The sequence below is a fragment of the Teleopsis dalmanni genome, chromosome 2 (genome assembly GCF_002237135.1).
Source record: "Teleopsis dalmanni isolate 2A chromosome 2, ASM223713v2, whole genome shotgun sequence".
In the NCBI taxonomy this organism is placed as follows: Eukaryota; Metazoa; Arthropoda; class Insecta; order Diptera; family Diopsidae; genus Teleopsis; species Teleopsis dalmanni.
The window spans coordinates 165,240,332-165,260,002 of record NC_051847.1 but is presented as its reverse complement, the minus strand read 5'-3'; the positions used below and the strand labels follow the sequence as shown (position 1 = coordinate 165,260,002).

The 19,671-nt window shown below is 30.4% G+C and overlaps 4 protein-coding genes across 11 annotated transcripts; 2 read left to right on the top strand and 2 right to left on the bottom strand.

The window, feature by feature from the left end:
* The first annotated feature begins 2,364 nt into the window (after positions 1-2,364).
* Positions 2,365-3,267, top strand: LOC119684661 (putative mediator of RNA polymerase II transcription subunit 17). Of its 8 annotated transcripts, none has more exons than XM_038098751.1 (2): positions 2,365-2,428; positions 2,684-3,267. In XM_038098751.1, exons 1-2 carry the CDS (start codon positions 2,365-2,367, stop codon positions 3,265-3,267), a joined length of 648 nt encoding a protein of 215 aa, XP_037954679.1. The 8 variants fall into 8 exon arrangements, with proteins under 8 accessions (XP_037954679.1, XP_037954678.1, XP_037954674.1 ...); XM_038098750.1 differs by having other exon boundaries at positions 2,365-2,471; positions 2,688-3,267; XM_038098746.1 differs by having other exon boundaries at positions 2,365-2,473; positions 2,582-3,267.
* Positions 3,268-9,779: 6,512 nt separating this feature from the next.
* LOC119684290 lies at positions 9,780-10,513 on the top strand. The gene is made up of 2 exons (XM_038098298.1): positions 9,780-9,794; positions 9,851-10,513. The coding sequence occupies exons 1-2, from the start codon at positions 9,780-9,782 to the stop codon at positions 10,511-10,513; spliced, it is 678 nt and encodes a 225-aa protein (XP_037954226.1).
* Positions 10,514-12,268: 1,755 nt separating this feature from the next.
* Positions 12,269-13,123, bottom strand: LOC119684238 (putative mediator of RNA polymerase II transcription subunit 17). The gene has a single exon (XM_038098242.1). The coding sequence runs from the start codon at positions 13,121-13,123 to the stop codon at positions 12,269-12,271; it is 855 nt and encodes a 284-aa protein (XP_037954170.1).
* Positions 13,124-16,255: 3,132 nt separating this feature from the next.
* On the bottom strand, positions 16,256-17,015 carry LOC119684896. The gene is made up of 2 exons (XM_038099028.1): positions 17,001-17,015; positions 16,256-16,918 (listed from the first exon to the last, which is right to left on the bottom strand). The coding sequence occupies exons 1-2, from the start codon at positions 17,013-17,015 to the stop codon at positions 16,256-16,258; spliced, it is 678 nt and encodes a 225-aa protein (XP_037954956.1).
* Between the last annotated feature and the right edge of the window lie 2,656 nt (positions 17,016-19,671).

Genomic DNA, 19,671 nt, shown 5'->3' with positions numbered 1-19,671 from the left:
TTGAATATCCCTTCAAATATAACTGTTGCAGTTGTAGCGAGAATGATGAAAATGCATCTCATCTGCTGTTTTTTTTTTTCCAGCTCATGCATGGCGGTGACTCACTACCACAGCGGCCCTCTTCTTTAGGAACCTTGATCAACTATAATACCTTCCAGTCAATAGCGTTGTAAACTTTTCCAAATGTTCCAGGTGGTTTTAAACTCTGAATTTTTCCATTATATGATAGCACAAAGGGCCAATAGGTCTAAGTGGATTCAATTGGATTGTCAAAATAACACAAACTAACTTGAGTGATGTCTAAAATTTCGCAAAATATCTAAAGATTCCCAGAGACTCGATTTTACCTTGACGGAGTTACGGGCACTGTTTAACGTCATTCGGCAGAGTTGTATTAATTTTGCAGAGTCGGATTTTAGGGCTACCGAAATCAAACATTGCAGCGTAAACTCAATCTTTTATAAGGTTATCGAAAGCTGTTCTCTAATCGACAAAAAGTAAGTCGATCTTCTTTCAGCAAAAAATGTCGACATAATAATATCAATATGAAATCAACAATTATCAGTTGAGTCTCTCAAATACATGCTCGGTTGGTCATTATCAGAAGAAGTATAAAATTGCTGCGACCATACTCTATACGACTATCTGTATAATATGATAACAAAACATAGTTTTGTTTAAAATTTCTTAATAAATTCTAAATTGATGAATTTAATAAATTAACAAGTTCTTTCTGCTAAATTCTATAAATTTAGATGATGTAGACTCTTTTTTATTTTATAAATTGAATATCACTTAAAGTAGTCAAATAAAATTCTATTAATTTTAAATAATATTATCTAAAAATCATAAAGGAACAGATATCGCTTAATCATTTTCTATACTAAATTGCTCTGGAAAATATATATTCCAATGATCGCCGTCACCAATTTTATCCCATTTTAAAACTTTTAGTAGAATTAACGTCCTCTCCATTCAACAAAGTGCAAAGGATTGAATAAAATAACAGAAATAGAGAAATAAAATTATATAAAATAAATTAAATAAATTGATATATGGAATAAAATAATATAAAAAAGCAATAAAGTTTAATATAAAATAAATTTGATTATTGGTAGTGTATTTTTATGCAAAATATTCGTTTTTTATTTCAGTTTCGATACATTAATTTATTTTATGGTATCTTCTTTCTGACCAGTTCACGTTGGTTCATATCAGAGGATTTATTACTGTAACCTCACCTCTAAAAGATCATCGAAACGAGATGCGAAATCAATTTTTGTGTCTAAAAACAATGAACAAATTATTGTGAAGACAACGTTATAACTTAATAATTTTTATTTTTAATATTTTTCCAATATTTTATAAATTTTTATTTATTAATTTTAATTCGACTAATATAATGTGGAAAACATTTTTAATTGCACAAATCGCATTTTGTGTTTTTATTAAATTCATATGTTGCTTTGGTTGTTAAACAAATTGATCTCATTAATAATGTTTTAATCATTCGCAACATGGAGCCCCAGCTCCGTCTAAAACCAGCGAGTTATCGAGCAGCGAGTTATTCGCTGCTTTGCATAACGAGTTTTGGATTTGCAAAATTTTTTGGACGAATATGCAAATAATGCGGGTGGATTGGCCTTCACGATTTCGTGCATAAATTAAAAACTGTAAACAAAACATCTCTTTTTATGGCCTAAAGAAGACACAAATTGATCGTTATTATATCCACTAAATTAGTTTGATAATTAGGTCTTTAACATTGTACCAAGAAGATGCAAACACTAAACAAAAATAATTTTGGCACCAAAAATGATCAAAATTGTTATAATCTTCTCTGAGGCGTTTATGCGAATTTTATTATTATTTGTTTTGCTAATTTTTACTTATTGACAACTATAGACTTGTAAATGTTAATAATATTTTATATTTCTTTGTCTTCGTGTATGAGTTTATATAAATTCTTTTAAAAGTCATTAAATTAAATTTTAAAATTAAATTGCATTTTTTACCTTCTGTCGGCGTCAACTTTGGGTTTCGGATTTGTTCTGCTGATATCGTTCGCATCTTAAACAAGACCAAAACAGTTTCTAGTTTTTTATGTGGAAGATTATTCAAATTTTCAAATAAAAGTGAATTCGTACATATTTGTGACGCAACAAAAAATTCGTTGTGCTCGAACAAAAAATACTAGTTTGCTACTTAAACCAAGAATTCTGCTTGACCTGTTTACCAAAAAAATAGATACGAAACAGAAATCATTAACATCAATCCATTTTTTGTTTTATATAAAAAGGTCAGTTCTTTTTGGTTCATCATTCTACAGTTGCCATTCGAAAAAGTAACACTTAACAAACCAAGATGCGTGCATTTATCGTACTCGGATTGATTGCGGTCGCCTGCGCTGACAAGTTGGGCTACAATTATAGACCAGTTGGTCACTCAGATTCAGGTCTATCATTTCAACCAGGTTCTGGTGGTTCCATTGGCGGTGGATCAATTGGCGGCGGTTCCCTTGGTGGAGGTTCTCTTGGTGGCGGATCAATTGGTGATGGATTACTTGGTGGTGGCTCATTAGGCGGTGGCTCACTCGGTGGTGGTTCACTCGGTGGTGGTTTACTCGGTGGTGGATCACTCGGTGGTGGTTCACTCGGTGGTGGTTCACTCGGTGGTGGTTCACTCGGTGGTGGCTCACTCGGCGGAAATGGTGTCAGTTCACTCGGTGGTGGAATCGGTGGCCCAACCTCATACAATGCACCAGCTCCATCCGCTGAATGGGAAAAGGAATTCTACTCTTTCTCAGCACCTGAAAATGAATTCAATGACGATAATGCCGCACAAAGAATTGCTAGTTCTTTGAAGAAGAACTTACGTGTAATTTTCATTAAATCACCAGAAAACAAAGGTCTTGAAAACGCTGCTCTCAATTTGGCCAAACAAGCTGCTGATCAACAAACTGCCATCTATGTTCTCCACAAACAAGCTGATGTTGGTGATTTGGCTAATAAACTCAATGCGATCCGCAACAACAACAACCAACGTCCAGAAGTACACTTTGTCAAATATCGCACACCAGAAGATGCCGCTAATGCTCAACACGCTATTCAATCTCAATATGACTCATTGGGTGGAACTTCTCAAGCTCACAATGGTGGTGTTGCTCCAGTACTCAACTTTGCATCACAAGCTCCAGTTTCTCATTCAAATCCCCAATCTCCTGGTAATGCATACTTGCCATCTTCTATCTTCCGTCTACGCTTTTAAACTATAAACAATTGAAAGGATTTTTGTTTATTAGAACTGATATTTGTTATTTTTGTTATTGTGTTTGAAAAAAAATAAAAATTTATAAAATTTAAACAATTTGTATTATTAACATTGTTTATGACAAACTTTTTTAATATATATAATATATATGATACTCATTTTCGTGCTGTGCAAATATGGAGAGATATATATATTAGTATATACCATATCATTAGTTGGTAAAGCAAAAAAAAAATGAAGTTGGATTTAATGAAATAAGTATGGTTAGATCAATCTCAGTAGTAATAAAGTAGAACTAAAAAGTATAGAAATTAGAAATTAATATAGAAATTAATATAGAAATTAATATGAAATTGACAAATATGTGAACTTTTATTATATTTTGATAATATAAATAAAAGTAGCGTAGGGCATTATGCTCTATTTCATTTAATAATTTAAAGTAATTTGCGACATGATGGCTTGATATATTATAGCAGAAATTTCTATATATTTGTACTTTATTATGTTATTTTTTCCGTTAATTATATTATTCAAACTTTCAAGCCTATATGAATGTTTGTGTTAAGATATATAATAATATATAATACATATATAACTCATAAAACTTCAAAGTTTTGTAGTGAAGAGAAAGAGACACGCATCTTCGCTGAAACATCTTCATCCATTCTTACGACATGACCAAGCCAGTGAAGGCATTAAATCATATCATACCGCTGAATAATATCAATCTTGTAATAAAATCCATAGAACTCGGGATTCATTCGAATGCGGTGGTCGTCGTAACTTGTAGAAGACTAAACATCTTACGAAAAACTTTTCTCTCGAAAATTCCCAGTGTTGCTTCACCATTCTGTGATAATGTCCATTCTTCTGTGCCATACAGAAGTACAGGTAGTATAAGCGACCTATAGAGCTTAAGTTTTATGGGTCAAGAGAAAGCTGCACATCCCAATTGGATAAATAAATAAGTTTCCGTAATGTAGGTACAATATTACAAGTAATTAAGTATGTTGGAATTGACACATTTAATAAATATCCTTTATTATTAAATTTATATATTGAATCTTCACTTATAGAGAAAGCCAATATGTATTTAAATTTTAAAAATTCTTACCGGCACATTAGAAAAAAATAGATGTAGACAATTACAAGTTATCTACATTAAGACTGAAAAGTTTTCGGAAATTCTCATTTAAAATTCGCGCGCTGTATATTTTTCGATATTTTAAGTTTATGTAGTTTGGCAGCACTGTCCTTAATTTCTATGCCAAAAATGAGCGCGATCTGTCAGACAGTTCGTTTACGGCAGCTGTTGAAACCAGTTCACCTCAGTAGTGCGTTGCGAAATGTCTTCGACCGTCGTACGACCGTCCTGAAAGGCCTTGTACCATCATAAATTGAGTTTCGATTAAAACTGATTCCCCATAAGCTTTTTGTAGCATTCGCAACGATTCTGCACACGAAATCGTTCGAAACACAGAAATTTGATGCAAGACTTTTTTTCAATATTTTTTTCCATTTTTTTTTTCGCACACGCACTACTGAGGTGAACTGTCAACAGCTGCCGTAACTAACTGTGTGACAGATCGCGCTCATTTTTTGCATGTAATTTAGGACAGTGCTGCCAAACTACATAAACTTAAAAATATCGAAAAATATACAGCGCGCGAATTTTAAATGAGAATTTCCGAAAACTTTTCGGTCTTAATGTATAATAGATAATTCTAAGTTTTTTAATTTCTACTTATTAATTTTTTTTCTGATGTCATAAAATTGCTGAGTGATCAGCAAAAGTAGGAGTGACAATACTTATCGTATTGGGAGAATATTTCAAATAGATAAGGTTAGGTTAGGTTTAAGTGTAAATCTCCACGTAGATCGCCAATTGGTATGTCGCATTTCCTTAGCGCAATTCATTTAAGACGGCACTCTTAGGGATATGTTCAGTAAAGGGTTTTAAATGACACGTGAATCCTTGATTATACAGTTACCTGAATCACTTAATTCAATATTTTTTTATTGAAAATTTCTTTACAAGGTTTCCGATATTAGCTTCTGATGTTTCTTTGGAATTCAATTTTTTGAATAGATCACCAGTTACAACACTTGTTCTCTGAGTATGCCATGTCTACTGTAAATAAAATTGAACCCAGAAAGCTTCCTTGTAGAACACCAACATTAATAGCTTTACTTACAGTAAAATACCTCGTTTGTTGTTAGCAATCCTATATATTATATATTTGAAGGTAATAACTATCTGATTTTTGGAATAAGCTCGTCATGCTAGGCTAGACTAGAGTCATAGTCTACCAAAAGCTTGCTTAATGTCGAGAAACACTGCAGTACTTCCTAAGCACTGCAGTACTATGTTGTTTAATGATCGACTTATTTGTTCATGATTTTCCTTTAAATCAAACTAATGAGAATAGATTAAATAACTCTCGTTGATTAAAGCCTGCAGCTTTGTCTGGCGATAAAGATTATTGCTAAGAAATGAAGGCGTGGTAGCATTTTAATTGTGATTCATTATTCTTTGATGCTTGTTGTGATCAAATTAACTTCAAATTGTTCTAATAAGATCACTAGAGATGTGCATTTTTATATATCACACACATTTTAAAGGCAAGGAGTTTATGACCATTAAAACTTCGTGAAATGAACCTTTACCATATATATCAAATAGTGTTATTTTTACATATATATTATTGTACGCCAGTTATAATTTTCCATATCAACCTTAATAAACGGTTTTAGCTACATAGTTTAAATTACTAACCATCAATAAATCAATCAATAGGTTTCGTCTATGAGCTTTAGAGGGTCTGCAGTTTTTTTAGGTTTTGTATATCTAGGGCAATTATCTATATTTCTGCTGTAAGTATCGTGTCTAAGCTCTGATTGCAGCTACTTCATTTATATCAAAACCTGCAGAAAAGAAAGGAATAGAAATCATATTATGACATAAATCAATTCTTTAAATATCTATTGACTATTCAATATTACTTGCATTCGGTATATATTCTTTCATATATATTCTTATTAAATTGAAACTCTTAATACTTTAATAATACGGAAATTAACTCAGTCAGGAAATTCAACGGAATTATTTCAGTATTTTTTCTTCGATTTCGTCATTTATGATTATAACATTTTGTGATCTTAAAATATATTTTATACATATATTTTGTTCGGCTTCTTTCATGTTTATGATCATATTTTTTTTTTTAAGTATTTAAAATTTTTTTTATTTATTTCCAATGCTTAGTGTATTTGCACAATAAATAGCATTAATATATTCAAATATTAATGATTTTGTAAAATTATGAACAAAATTAAAAAGCGGTAAACTCCATTCATAAAATTTAAGTCAAAGTTGAAGATTTATTTTTTTGCTATTCAAACAGAAATATATATCAAACATAATAAGAGCTTCTGATATTAAGTAATTGCATACAGGAAAAAAACCCAAAGATTATGAGATTACATGTACCTATACCTGCAGTAAATGGTGTTCGCCAAGTATATGGACTTTCTAACTGAAACACCATTAAAAAGCATCCGATACCACCTTAGAGTTAGCGGTTATTCTTAATTATTTTCAGGCTTTTGACATTCATGGTAGTGTTCTGCACACTCAATGGAATATAATACAATACAACACCAAATCGATTTTTTTTTATAATCAAATAATTTAAATAATAACCAATAATAAATAACTCTTCTTCAATAATTTAAACAAAAGTTTTGACCAAAAGGAAAAAGTCTATATTCTCACAGACAGTCAGGCAGCTACCAAAGCGAATTTATGTATCAGTCCGCATATTGTTTGAATTTAATAGGTAGCAGTTCCAAGGCACCTTCAGTTTGGCATCTCAGGCATGCAAATATAGTAGAAAATAATGACGCCAACAAAACTCGGTGCCTCTGCAATAATGTCTGATGTATAATCTCTATTTTGGCCAATTATAATCGCAGATTGATGTATAATTATTTTCATGTAGGTCAAGCGCAACAAGTTCCATATACTCTGAAATTAAAACTTCAGACATATTCCACAGGCAATAGTAAAATTGAATCTCGAAATAATCCATATTCCATTAAAAATAATGATTGATTTTTACGACATACTGAATTATAGAACAAACGGTAGCTATAGTAACCCTATTGTGTCGAAATTGCTGTAGATCTTAGGTGCCGATGCTCAAAAAAGAGATACCAGATTATATTTTGTCTCACTTCATATCCACGCTTAAGGTAATCGGAACTAGTTCTTTAATTCGCTCAACGATGTAAACGACATTTACTTTACAATATTTGGTTATTTTCGTTAGTTGTACTCTTTCCACTGGTTCCGAAATTCTCAACTGATTAACCAAAACTACAAAAAATATTGAACCAAAACAGCCTTTTTAGCTAATTAAAAAATACCGACTTCATTTACACTTTATCCACCTATCTATCTAGACGCGTATTGTAATTTTCAACCTAATGGCCTCCATGCCATTAATTTTTTGTGGATTTAAAACAAGCACAGAATACATCGTGGAATAAAATCAACGCAAAAAATCCCAAACTTGCAATAAGTTTTAATATATTTAAAAATTGTTAAGCGATCTATAGATCAAATGGCAAACCTAAAGCAATTGATGCTTTGGATGACAGTTCCGTTTAATATATATCACTGAACCTGTACCTCAAAATCAGTATCAGTAAATGTAAATTTTTTTTAACTGGATTCCGAACTGTTACATTTTAATACAAAGTAAAGTTAATAAATACAAAAAAAATATTTATTATTGAAATATTCATTAGTTTTGATCTATATCTTAAACACCCCTCTTCTTTTCTTTTTTTTTTTATTTTTAATAACACATTTTATATGAAAAATAAACAAAAATATATTAATTATATATTTTATAACATATTTTCACATTTTTCTGAGAGATCAGTAAATTTTCGAATTCCTGAAGGCCTTTACGAGCTTAATTACACAAATCTGTTTAAATTAATTGCATAATTCCATATAAGTTTCCTTTAGTATTTACTATACATTAAGACCGAAAAGTTTTCGGAAATTCTCATTTAAAATTCGCGCGCTGTATATTTTTCGATATTTTAAGTTTATGTAGTGTTTGGCAGCACTGTCCTTAATTACTATGCCAAAAATGAGCGCGATCTGTCAGACAGTTCGTTTACGGCAGCTGTTGAAACCAGTTCACCTCAGTAGGGCGTTGCGAAAAAAACAATGGAAAAAAATATTGAACAAAGAGTTTGCATCAAATTTTGTGTTTCGAACGAAATTTCGTGTGCAGAATCGTTGCGAATGCTACAAAAGGCTTATGGGGAATCAGTTTTATCGAAAACTCAAGTTTATGAGTGGTACAAAGCCTTCCAGGACGGTCGTACGACCGTCGAAGACATTTCGCAACGCACTACTGAGGTGAACTGGTTTCAACAGCTGCCGTAAACGAACTGTCTGACAGATCGAGCTCATTTTTGGCATAGTAATTAAGGACAGTGCTGCCAAACTACATAAACTTAAAATATCGAAAAATATACAGCGCGCGAATTTTAAATGAGAATTTCCGAAAACTTTTCAGTCTTAATGTATATGTATATCTTATTTTACTAAATTAAATGAAATTTAGTAAAGTTTTTGAACAAAAATAATGAAAAGAAAGTCTATCAATAAGCCGCTTATAGATGATCAATAAATCGGCTTATTGATAATTTACTACTCAATAAATCGGCCTATAGATGAGGGTTTAGTATTCGCGTATCTAGTAAATCTGTGTGTTGAGTTTGGACTTCTTTTGATCCAATTTTTGTTGAAGTGCAAATAATTAAGCTTCATATAAATTATTTTTTTTGTAATTAATCATATATATTATTATATTATGTTGAAGGAGCTGTTGCTTAAAATAATCCTTAAGTGAACATCAGTTTTTTTTTGTGTTTTTATAAATATTTTATATTTGTTAAAAGTACAAACTCATAAAATTTTAAGGTTTTTTTAATTTGATTCTTATGCGATTTTGCTTCGATATTTGACTATTCTTTTGGTGATTTATACATAAATTTATGTTCTTTGATAAATGTTTTACGAGCTTAGATAAATATTTTACTGCTTTTTTATGACTTTTAATAATTCATTTGATATTCACCGCATCAAAATAATTATGACGTGCTGTTTCGGTTAATTACTATGCAAAACTAAATATTTTAACATTTGGCTAATTTTTTTTAACAAATTTCTTTAAGCAAACAAAAGAAATATTTTAATATGAAACATTAAAAAATAAAAACAAAAAGTGGAACCAGCTTTTGTAGGTGGCAAAGACTTAGTCATGAGCAATGTTGCAACAAAAATGCCAAACTATAAGCCGATTTGGATTTGCTGATATTGGATTAAATTTTAGTATAAATAAAAGAGGTCGAGTTTTCAAATCAACAGAAACAATTTCACTTTCAAACTGACAAACAGAAACAAAACATCAAACTGCAAAATGCGTGCATTCATCGTGAGTAAAATGCAATCCGAGATTGTGCATAAAAATTTAAAATTATTAAATTTCAGGTCTTATGCTTTGTGGCTGCTGTTTACGCCGATAGTTTGGGCTACAACTATCATCCCGTAGATCACTCAGATGCCGGACTTTCATTTGGACCTGTTGCTGGCGCTCCAATTGGTGGTTTTGACAATGCTTCACCTTCTATTGAAGCTCCCTCATATGCTGCTCCCGCTGCAGAATTCAATAAAGAATTTTACAGTTATTCTGCACCCGAACACGAATTCGATGATGGTCAAGCTTCAAACCAAATTGCAAATTCCCTGAAACGTGCTCTTCGTGTTGTATTTATTAAGGGACCCGAAAATAGAGGACTTGAAGATGCTGCTCTCAATTTGGCTAAACAAGCTGCTGATCAACAGACTGCTATCTATGTACTTAACAAACAAGCTGATATTGGTGATTTGGCCAACAAGCTCAATGCAATCCGCAACAACAACAATCAGCGCCCAGATGTACACTTCGTCAAATATCGTACACCAGAAGATGCTGCCAATGCTCAACATGCAATTCAGTCACAATATGATTCTCTTGGTGGATCCTCACAGTCTCATAATGGTGGTGTTGCTCCTGTTATCAACTTTGCTTCACAGGCACCAGTAAGTGCTCCATCCTACCAAGTGCCTGGAAACTCATATCTACCAGCTTCTATTTTCCGTCGCCGTTTTTAATTTCCGTTTAAAATGGTCTAAGTAATTAAACTTTCGACTGATCTGTTAAAAAATTGTTATTTGTTAAAGTTGTTAAAATTGTTATAAATATATTTTTATTAATTAGTATATATCTAAACCTTTTTAATTCCAATTATTTGCTATTTCAAAGAAATTTTATAAATTCTAAACAAAAACTACATGCAACTAAGACTGTGAAAATTACATCAAGTCTAATTGAAACGGCACACAAAGACTTCTTGACAATTTAAATATATGAAAACGTCTTATCACAAAGAGTTTTTATCATCAGGCCATACTGATCAGAAGTAAGGCAGTTAAATTCACCCCTGATGAATTGCAGAAATATCAAAACATCGCCTTTGTAAGATATTCAAAATTCCCTGGTGTTCTGTCAATTTTGAAGTTTATGAAGATCTTTCTTTTGACATTATAATCAAGAGGTTTGATAAAGGTTAAATTAACTAAACTATTAAGTAAAATAGATGGTCACCCTTAACAATTCTTTAACTTCACTTAGTGATAGAAATGAGATTTGCCGTTCTTTGACATCTTAAAAAATATTTAGTCTACCAGGTTTTCCCAATTCATGAGGCGGTGAAATGAGGCACATCTTGGCAAAGGAGTTGAAACTCTAACTGCAACTCGAACTCCATTAAATAATAATTCGCAATTCAATTGTATTTTGGTTAACACCAGAATTTGTATTAAAAATTTTCGATTCGTGAATATCTTAGAATTGGTTTCCTAAGATTTCTTAATCAATTAGTATCACTGTTATTAGATACGTTCCTACAAAGTGTTATTTGTGTGATGTTATCTATAACTTTATTTTTGAGACGAACCCATACTATAATATAAATACTATAATATAAATAAGAAATGCATAGAATAGATATTAATTTAAGTTCTTGAATATGAATATTCAGATATTGGATAAGCTTGATCCCGATTCTTGCACAGAGAAAAGAAGATTCCTGAAGTTTATATAAGGATCTATAGCTTTTACTAAATTAATTAATTGAAACCAAGATTTTGAAACAAATACAAACAGAAATGTTCATGAACTAACAAATAGTCAGATTTTTGAATAGAACTATAGGAAACACATATTGTCGGATTGAATCATCTTTAATGTCTTACTGATGATTTAATGTGTATATAGTTAGACACATTTCCGAGCTCTATCAATGAAAACTACCAAATAATATATTTATTTAACTTTCCATTTTAAGATGTACATAATCAATATTCTTTCTTATATACCAGCAAATACTCCTACCATATATATCAAAAATTATGAATATAGTTTTATTAAGTTTGGCTAAGCAGAATACTATTATTCTCATTGGGAGGTCTTGCTATATGTTAGCATACAACCAAATTTTTATGTGCATATTTTGTCACACTTGTTCCACATGAGTTTCATTTCCATAAGTATCACCAATTCACAGGTCCTTGAATAACGTCGTCAATAAATAATGTAAGAATTATGTCAGCAAGTACTATATAAATCGATTCAATGAGTAGGTTTCACGTAACTTTGAATTTCTACTTTGATTTGAAAAATCACAAATATCTGATATATCTGAGCTAACACTAATAAGTTTTTAATTTAAATTAGCTTACTTATTCTCAGTTGAATATATAAAACAAAAAATATTTAATTTAAATAATTTTTATTTCGTTTCAAAGAATAACAATAACAAAGTAACAAAAATCAGTCCTCATTTAACAAAAAACGTGTATACCATTTTAGAAACGGCGGCGGAAAACAGAAGATGGCAAGTATGCATTACCAGGAGATTGGGGATTTGAATGAGAAACTGGAGCTTGTGATGCAAAGTTAAGTACTGGAGCAACACCACCATCATGAGCTTGAGATGATCCACCCAATGAGTCATATTGAGATTGAATAGCTCTTTGTGCATTAGCGGCATCTGCTGGTGTGCGATATTTGACGAAATGTACTTCTGGACGTTGGTTGTTGTTGTTGCGGATCGCATTGAGTTTATTAGCCAAATCACCAACATCAGCTTGTTTGTGGAGAACATAGATGGCAGTTTGTTGATCAGCAGCTTGTTTGGCCAAATTGAGAGCAGCGTTTTCAAGACCTTTGTTTTCTGGTGATTTAATGAAAATTACACGTAAGTTCTTCTTCAAAGAGCTAGCAATTCTTTGTGCGGCATTATCGTCATTGAATTCATTTTCAGGGGCTGAGAATGAGTAGAATTCCTTTTCCCATTCAGCGGATGGAGCTGGAGCATTGTATGAGGTTGGGCCACCGATTCCGCCACCGAGTGAACTGAGACCATTTCCGCCGAGTGAGCCACCACCGAGTGATCCACCACCGAGTGAGCCACCACCGAGTGAGCCACCACCGAGTGAGCCACCACCGAGTGAGCCACCACCGAGTGAGCCACCACCGAGTGAGCCACCACCGAGTGAGCCACCACCTAGAGAGCCACCTCCAATTGAACCACCACTTAATCCACCAGAACCTGGTTGAAATGATAATCCTGAACTGGAGTGACCTACTGGTCTGTAGTTATATCCCAACTTGTCAGCACACGCTACCGCTATTAAACCGAGTACAATAAAAGCACGCATTTTCTTGAGCTTCTGTTTCACTGTTTCTTCACGTTTGATTATTAAACTTAGAATGATTCCAATCTTCGATTCGTATCTCTTTTATATGCTTCTGCTACTGCACAATTTGCTTGAAATAAAATAGTTTGGTCACTCAAAATATTGTATTAAAAGCCATCATTTTTAACATAATTCCGCTATTAAAAGATTAAATATTTATCATAAACTTTTGTAGTTGTTGTCAGTGCCTTGGTGTTAACTAATTTCTTACGGTTTCAACCTTCTCTTGAGGAGATGATTCATTCAAATATAATTCATTATATTAAAATATGCGTGAAAATGTGTAGAATTCATATTTTGTTTATTAATTCAAATATTTTTGTAAATATATTTAAATTAGTTTCGTACTATGCCTATTTCTTCATGTCAGTGGATATATTAAAAATATTTTATGTAATTTACACCACGACAAAAGTTTTTTATATTAATGGTAATGAATAATAAATATGATTTCCTCATTATTATCAGTAACATAAGGGTCTATATGAGAAATTTAATAAAAAATCTGTAATAGTTTTATTTCTATAAAATGATATATAAAATTTGGTGATGCCCTTGACTTGAGAAATCTGTGAAAAGATTTTTTATCTATCTTTTGCAAAAAAAAAACAAAAAAAAACTGCCACATTTTAAAATATATCCTAATTTCCAAAACATTTTTTAAAAGTAATTTTCAAAAATGAAATATTTAATGTTATTGTTTTATAAAAAATTTGGAATCGTAACCAAAAGCTGGCCCACGCAGACTTATCCATATTAGCGGAAGTATATATTTGACTAAAACAAAACCTTTGAAAGTACTTACGTTCGTAAGAAATCCATTCTCTGTGAAAACAACTTGGGTTAACACAATAGATTCCTTTTATATTATTTTATTTAATTGAACTTTTGGCTGATCATGCAACTGTTTCGAGTATTACCAAATCAGCATCATCAGTGGTCTTGGAATTATTTTTTATATTTCATTATTCGTAAATCATTTTTTTAAGACTACAAGCACCATGGATTGAACTCGTGCCCTGCCAAATTTAAAGCTCAGAGTCAGTATTCATTAGCCAACTGATCCAAAGCCGTACTTGGGCGTTTTTTGTTAACTAACTTTCAAAGTTCATTAACACTTCGCAACAACGGTCATATTCGAGATGATTTTTATCTAGATCGTCGGAGAAAATATCGATAGCTCTTTATGGTATATCTCGGCTTTGTATGTTAGACACAGCAAAAACAGGAGCAGATGATAATGTCCTAATATGTTTTGCTAAATTCCGACATTCGTTCCATAAAATATAGACACAGGATCTATGACTATTACACTGTATTTGAAGTGAGATCTTTAACGTAATAAACTTTTATTTCAAAGGCTTGAAAGGATTTGAAGCGCAAATGTCATAAACTTTAACCTCTATTCAATAAATGTTTCAGTTGAATTTGCAAAATTTTGTGCCGCCGCAGCTATTAAAAATAATGATTTACTCGTTGTGAAACCTGCTTGTAAATTTGTGAAAATAATATCATTAGAATAGGTAATATGTAGACAAATATAGCAAAAGTATTATCTGAATAGATCTCTCAAATATTTCGTAAAACTAACCGTCTTCTCACAACTTGGTTGCATTAGGCCACCAAAACTCTTCGGAGAGGTTGGAGTGAAAAGTATTGATTTGGCCCTGTGATCTTATAAAAATCGATGCTATATACTGTCATAACACTATTAACCTTTCTTATATATTAAAAATATAAATTCAGTATATTTTAACTTAAATTTATTACTATTTTAAGCAAAATTTTAATACTAAATTGTTACTAAATTCTTCAAGAAAAATATTCACTAATTCTGTAGTTCTTTTTATATAAACAAAACTTGGAATTTTAAATTAATTACTTTTAATGGCTCATATAACCATATAACCATGACTATATAATGCATAGTCTGATATAATGAATCATACAATATAACCGGGCAATCTCACTAAATACATAGAACAATTACTTGTCAATTCCTTTATCTCTTCCACCATTTCCTAATATCAACTTTTTTATTTAAACCATTTTCAAGCGCTTTTGATGAAGATAACAACTTTTCACCACCCATCAATATATGCTATAAAGCATTATAGTATTCCTAAATACTCTAAGTAGTATCGGATAACTATTTCTCTAAACCGAGTATGCGAGTGAGTGAACTTAATTCAGAACAATTCTTATTGATCCAAAAGAACTAATGCTGTTATTATAGATTAATAATCTTAATTATTTAATTTGTAGAATAATTGATACTAGAAATGGGTTGTCTGAAGCGATCATACTTGCAGTACCGATATTCTTTTTTATCCAATTGAACTTATTCCACTATATTGGTATAAGAGTAAACAATATATATACAAAATTTAAAATAATGAATGGATAAGGATAAAGGGATATATAAATATAATATATCCTGACATTATTATTTTAACAATTGTTGGCCGCAGTAAGTGGGAGTTTTAATCCTTACGAAATTTCTACAGAGGACTTACATTAATTAAATTAAAGAAGAATGTAGTAAACTCTGAGAGTAACCAAGGACTTTCACACAAAAAAGAGAAAAGATTATAGAGCGATTACAGAATAAAAGTCATAAGATGTATAAGTGTTATATTATCTGACTTCAATATATTTAAATTAAAAAGAGAGTCGTATATTTGTACCCTTTTAACACTTTAAAAAGGTGGAACCAATGTTCCTATACATTCTAGGTTAATCACACTTGTACCATTTCAATGTGAACTCAATATTTTCTTTAAAGTCATTAACAAAGAATATTGCTCTTCTCTACTCACGCATTCTGAGTAGTGAAAGAAATCTATCTTAAGTTCTGATAAAGAATCATAGAAAATAAATATCTTAAACAAATATTTAATTTATGTGGAAATTAATATGAGAATAATGACATAATTTAAATACACCATCTTTTATGTATTAAAAAATTTTTTTATTATTGATTAAAAAATTTAACTATTTTTTTATGGCTTAAACTTTACATGTAAAAATAATCAACAAAAACTTAACAAATCAGTCAAAGACTCAAAATTATTCAATAAATTTAACTAAAATTTAGAGGCGTGTACGGAAAATGGATGCTGGCAAGTAGGCATTACCTGGGGCACGTGCAACTGGAGCGCTGACAGGTGCTTGTGAGGCAAAGTTAATAACAGGAGCAACACCACCATTGTGAGATTGAGTAGATCCACCCAAAGAATCATACTGAGATTGAATTGCTCTTTGTGCATTGGCAGCATCTTCTGGTGTACGATATTTGACGAAGTGTACATCTGGACGTTGGTTGTTGTTGTTGCGGATTGCATTGAGCTTGTTGGCCAAATCACCAATATCGGCTTGTTTGTTAAGTACATAGATGGCAGTCTTTTGTTCACCAGCTTGTTTAGCCAAGTTAAGAGCAGCATTTTCCAAGCCTTTGTTTTCTGGTCCCTTAATGAAAATCACACGTAGACCGCGTTTTAGTGAGTTAGAAAGTTGTTGGGAAGCTTGTGGGTCATCGAACTCATTATCTGGAGCTGAGTAAGTGTAAAATTCCTTGCTGAATTCCTCGGCGGGTGCGGCATATGAGGGTGCTTCAATTGATGGTGAAGCATTGTCAAATCCACTTAAGACACCACTGCCACCTGGAGAAAATGAAAGTCCAGAACCGGAATGATCAACTGGCCGATAGTTGTAACCTAATTTGTCAGCATAAACGGCAGCCACCAAGCAAAGAATCTGATAATCATAACAAATTAAAATATTAATGTAAAATAAACATAGAAGTTTTCAAAGTAAACACTTAAAAGGTACAACTTACAAGGAATGCACGCATTTTGCAAATAACTGATTGACTTGTTAGAAATGAAATAAGTTTCTGAGGAAAAAATTTGCGAACACTAGTATTTATACCAAAGTCAACAGATTATACCGAACTGTGTCATTGCGAATTTTATCAAGTTCACTGAAACTGAAATTGGTTTTATTGTATATCGAACATGCGTCACAGCGCAAATCTTCAGCAACCAATAAAGATTCTTCGACAATAGGCGAAATGATAAATGAAGCTAGTAACGACAAAGCGATGAAAATTAATGGCGCCAATATGATGTGTCTGCAGTCTGCCGCTCTCCAATAGTTCGGTAAGCATTTATTAAAAGATCTATTTATGTAAATATATGCAGACACCTTTCTTATCAAAGCAGTGCATCAATCGGATCACCGGCGTCATTAATTGTTGTATGCCGATTAGTGCACAAAATATGTACACAAAACTCGAACTGAGTTTACAGAGTTTAGCCGCATTGCCGTAGGTCTAGTAACTATACATATTTCCATTGTGGGATTGGTTTACTTATGAATAATATTAAATAGTAAACTATTAAACATATCTGCATACATTTTAGGAATTCCTAAATACTGGTATTTCGATAGAGTAACATCTTCATTGGATTGTATATCTACTTATTAACTTATCAGGGTCAGATAGATTTTTGCAAAAGCTTTAAGTGGCTCTTTTGAAAGCATGTGTGTCCAATCTTAGTAATTAAAAGATTTATGAGATAAAATAATAATAAAAATTATATAATAAACTTATTTAATAATAAATGAATCTGTATTCGCATATCCAACAAAATATTTTGTTTAAATATTGCAAAAAAAAATAAATTTTGTTATTAAAATTAAATTAATTAAAACTATTAATTTAATGTATTTCAATTTTGTCCTCATGTATTTTCTTTTTATTTTATTTTATATTATTTTAATTTATTTTATTTTATTTTTTTTCTTTTGTTCTGTTTTTATTTTATTTTATTTGTTTTTATTTTATTTTAAGTTGTTTTATTTTATTTTATTCTTCATTTTAATACTTTTTTTGTTATATTATAATTTTATTTTGTTTTGTTTTCTTTTCGTATTTTTATTTTATTTTTTTTTATTTTAATTTATTTTAATTTTTTTATTTTATTATTTTTATTCTATTTTAATTTATTTTATTTTATTTTATTATATTTTTTATTTTATCCTCTTTTACTTTATTTAGTTCTTATTTATTTTATTTAATTTTATTTTGTTTTACTTTATTTTATTTGTTCATTTTTTTTATTTTAATTTATCTCACACTTATTTTTTGTTTTTATTTCTTTTATTATTTAATTTTATATAATTTTATTTTAATTTTATTTTAATTATTTCATTTTTGTTTAAATTATATTTTTTAATGCTAGTTACTATATCTTCGTTTAAATAATTGTAATTATAATATATATATATATATATTATATATATATATATATATATATTATTAATATATATATATTATATATATATTATAATATATATATATAGGTATAGTAAGTAAGAGTATTCGGCTTGCCAAATATGAATCTGGGTAAATATCAAATTCTCTGGAAATAAACTTATTGTTTTTAATTTTATCTATTACAAATTAAAAAAAAATATCAGTATTATAATGTATTAAAAGAAATGTAAAAAGAAAATATTTTATAATATATAATATAAAATTTTATTATACAAAATAATAATAATTAGAATATTATATATATATTAATTATTATATGCATAAAATAGCAGAAGTAAATATTGATTTCAAATATTAAAATTTATTAATAATTTTTAAATCAATTAAGCTTGAACATATATGATTTCTTTCATTTTTGTTCCTTGTTAAACCTACTTATTACTACTGAGGCATATAGTGAGTGTAATAAAATCTTTATCATTCTTAAGGGCCAGTTTTATATTTCTTTCCCATTTTGTCCTTTTCTGCTCTCTACCTGTAAAACTTTATCTCCAATTATTAGTTTTGAACAGCCAGCAGGTCTCCTTTCTTCCAAAATGGTGCTATTATTATTGTGACCGTTTTAATTATTTAATTGTGTTTATATGCGAGTGTGTATGTGTCATTACGTCTATTAGTAAATATTGAACTACTCAAAATTATATTTATTATTTTTAGATAATTTTAAATAATTTTAAAACTGTTTGTGATTTGAAGTTGACAAGAAACTCTCTATTCATCTAAACACTGATATATCTGTTCCAATACTTATAAAACAGGAGCTACTTAAGTAATAGATAATAGATAATTTTCGTTAAGTTAGGTTAGGTTGGACACATCTGAAAACTTTCTTTTGTTTATTTATTATTCACGCTACATAGTAGATATTTCTATTCATCTTTTTCAAAACCGTAGAAAATAGCCGACGGGTCAGTTGACAGCATTCCGCCCTTGAATTATGTATCGCTAGATATTCGGTGTCTCGTTAGTCATAAAGCGCCGTATTAACATTATAAAGCTTCACTAATTGTGGGCTATAATCGCTCATTACAATTTTTTATACTTTTATGATTATTAATTAAAATATTTCTTAAGTTATGATTTATTAAGTGGTTATACACATTGACATTAATATGAAAATTGACTGAAATTAAAAGAAGTTAAAAAGAAGTTAAAAAGAAAACAAAAT

Coding starts and splice junctions, on each gene's coding strand:
- LOC119684661 (XM_038098744.1), top strand. CDS start 2,365: ATGCGTGCATTTATCGTACTCGGATTGATTGCGGTCGCCTGCGCTGAC.
- LOC119684238 (XM_038098242.1), bottom strand. CDS start 13,123: ATGCGTGCTTTTATTGTACTCGGTTTAATAGCGGTAGCGTGTGCTGAC.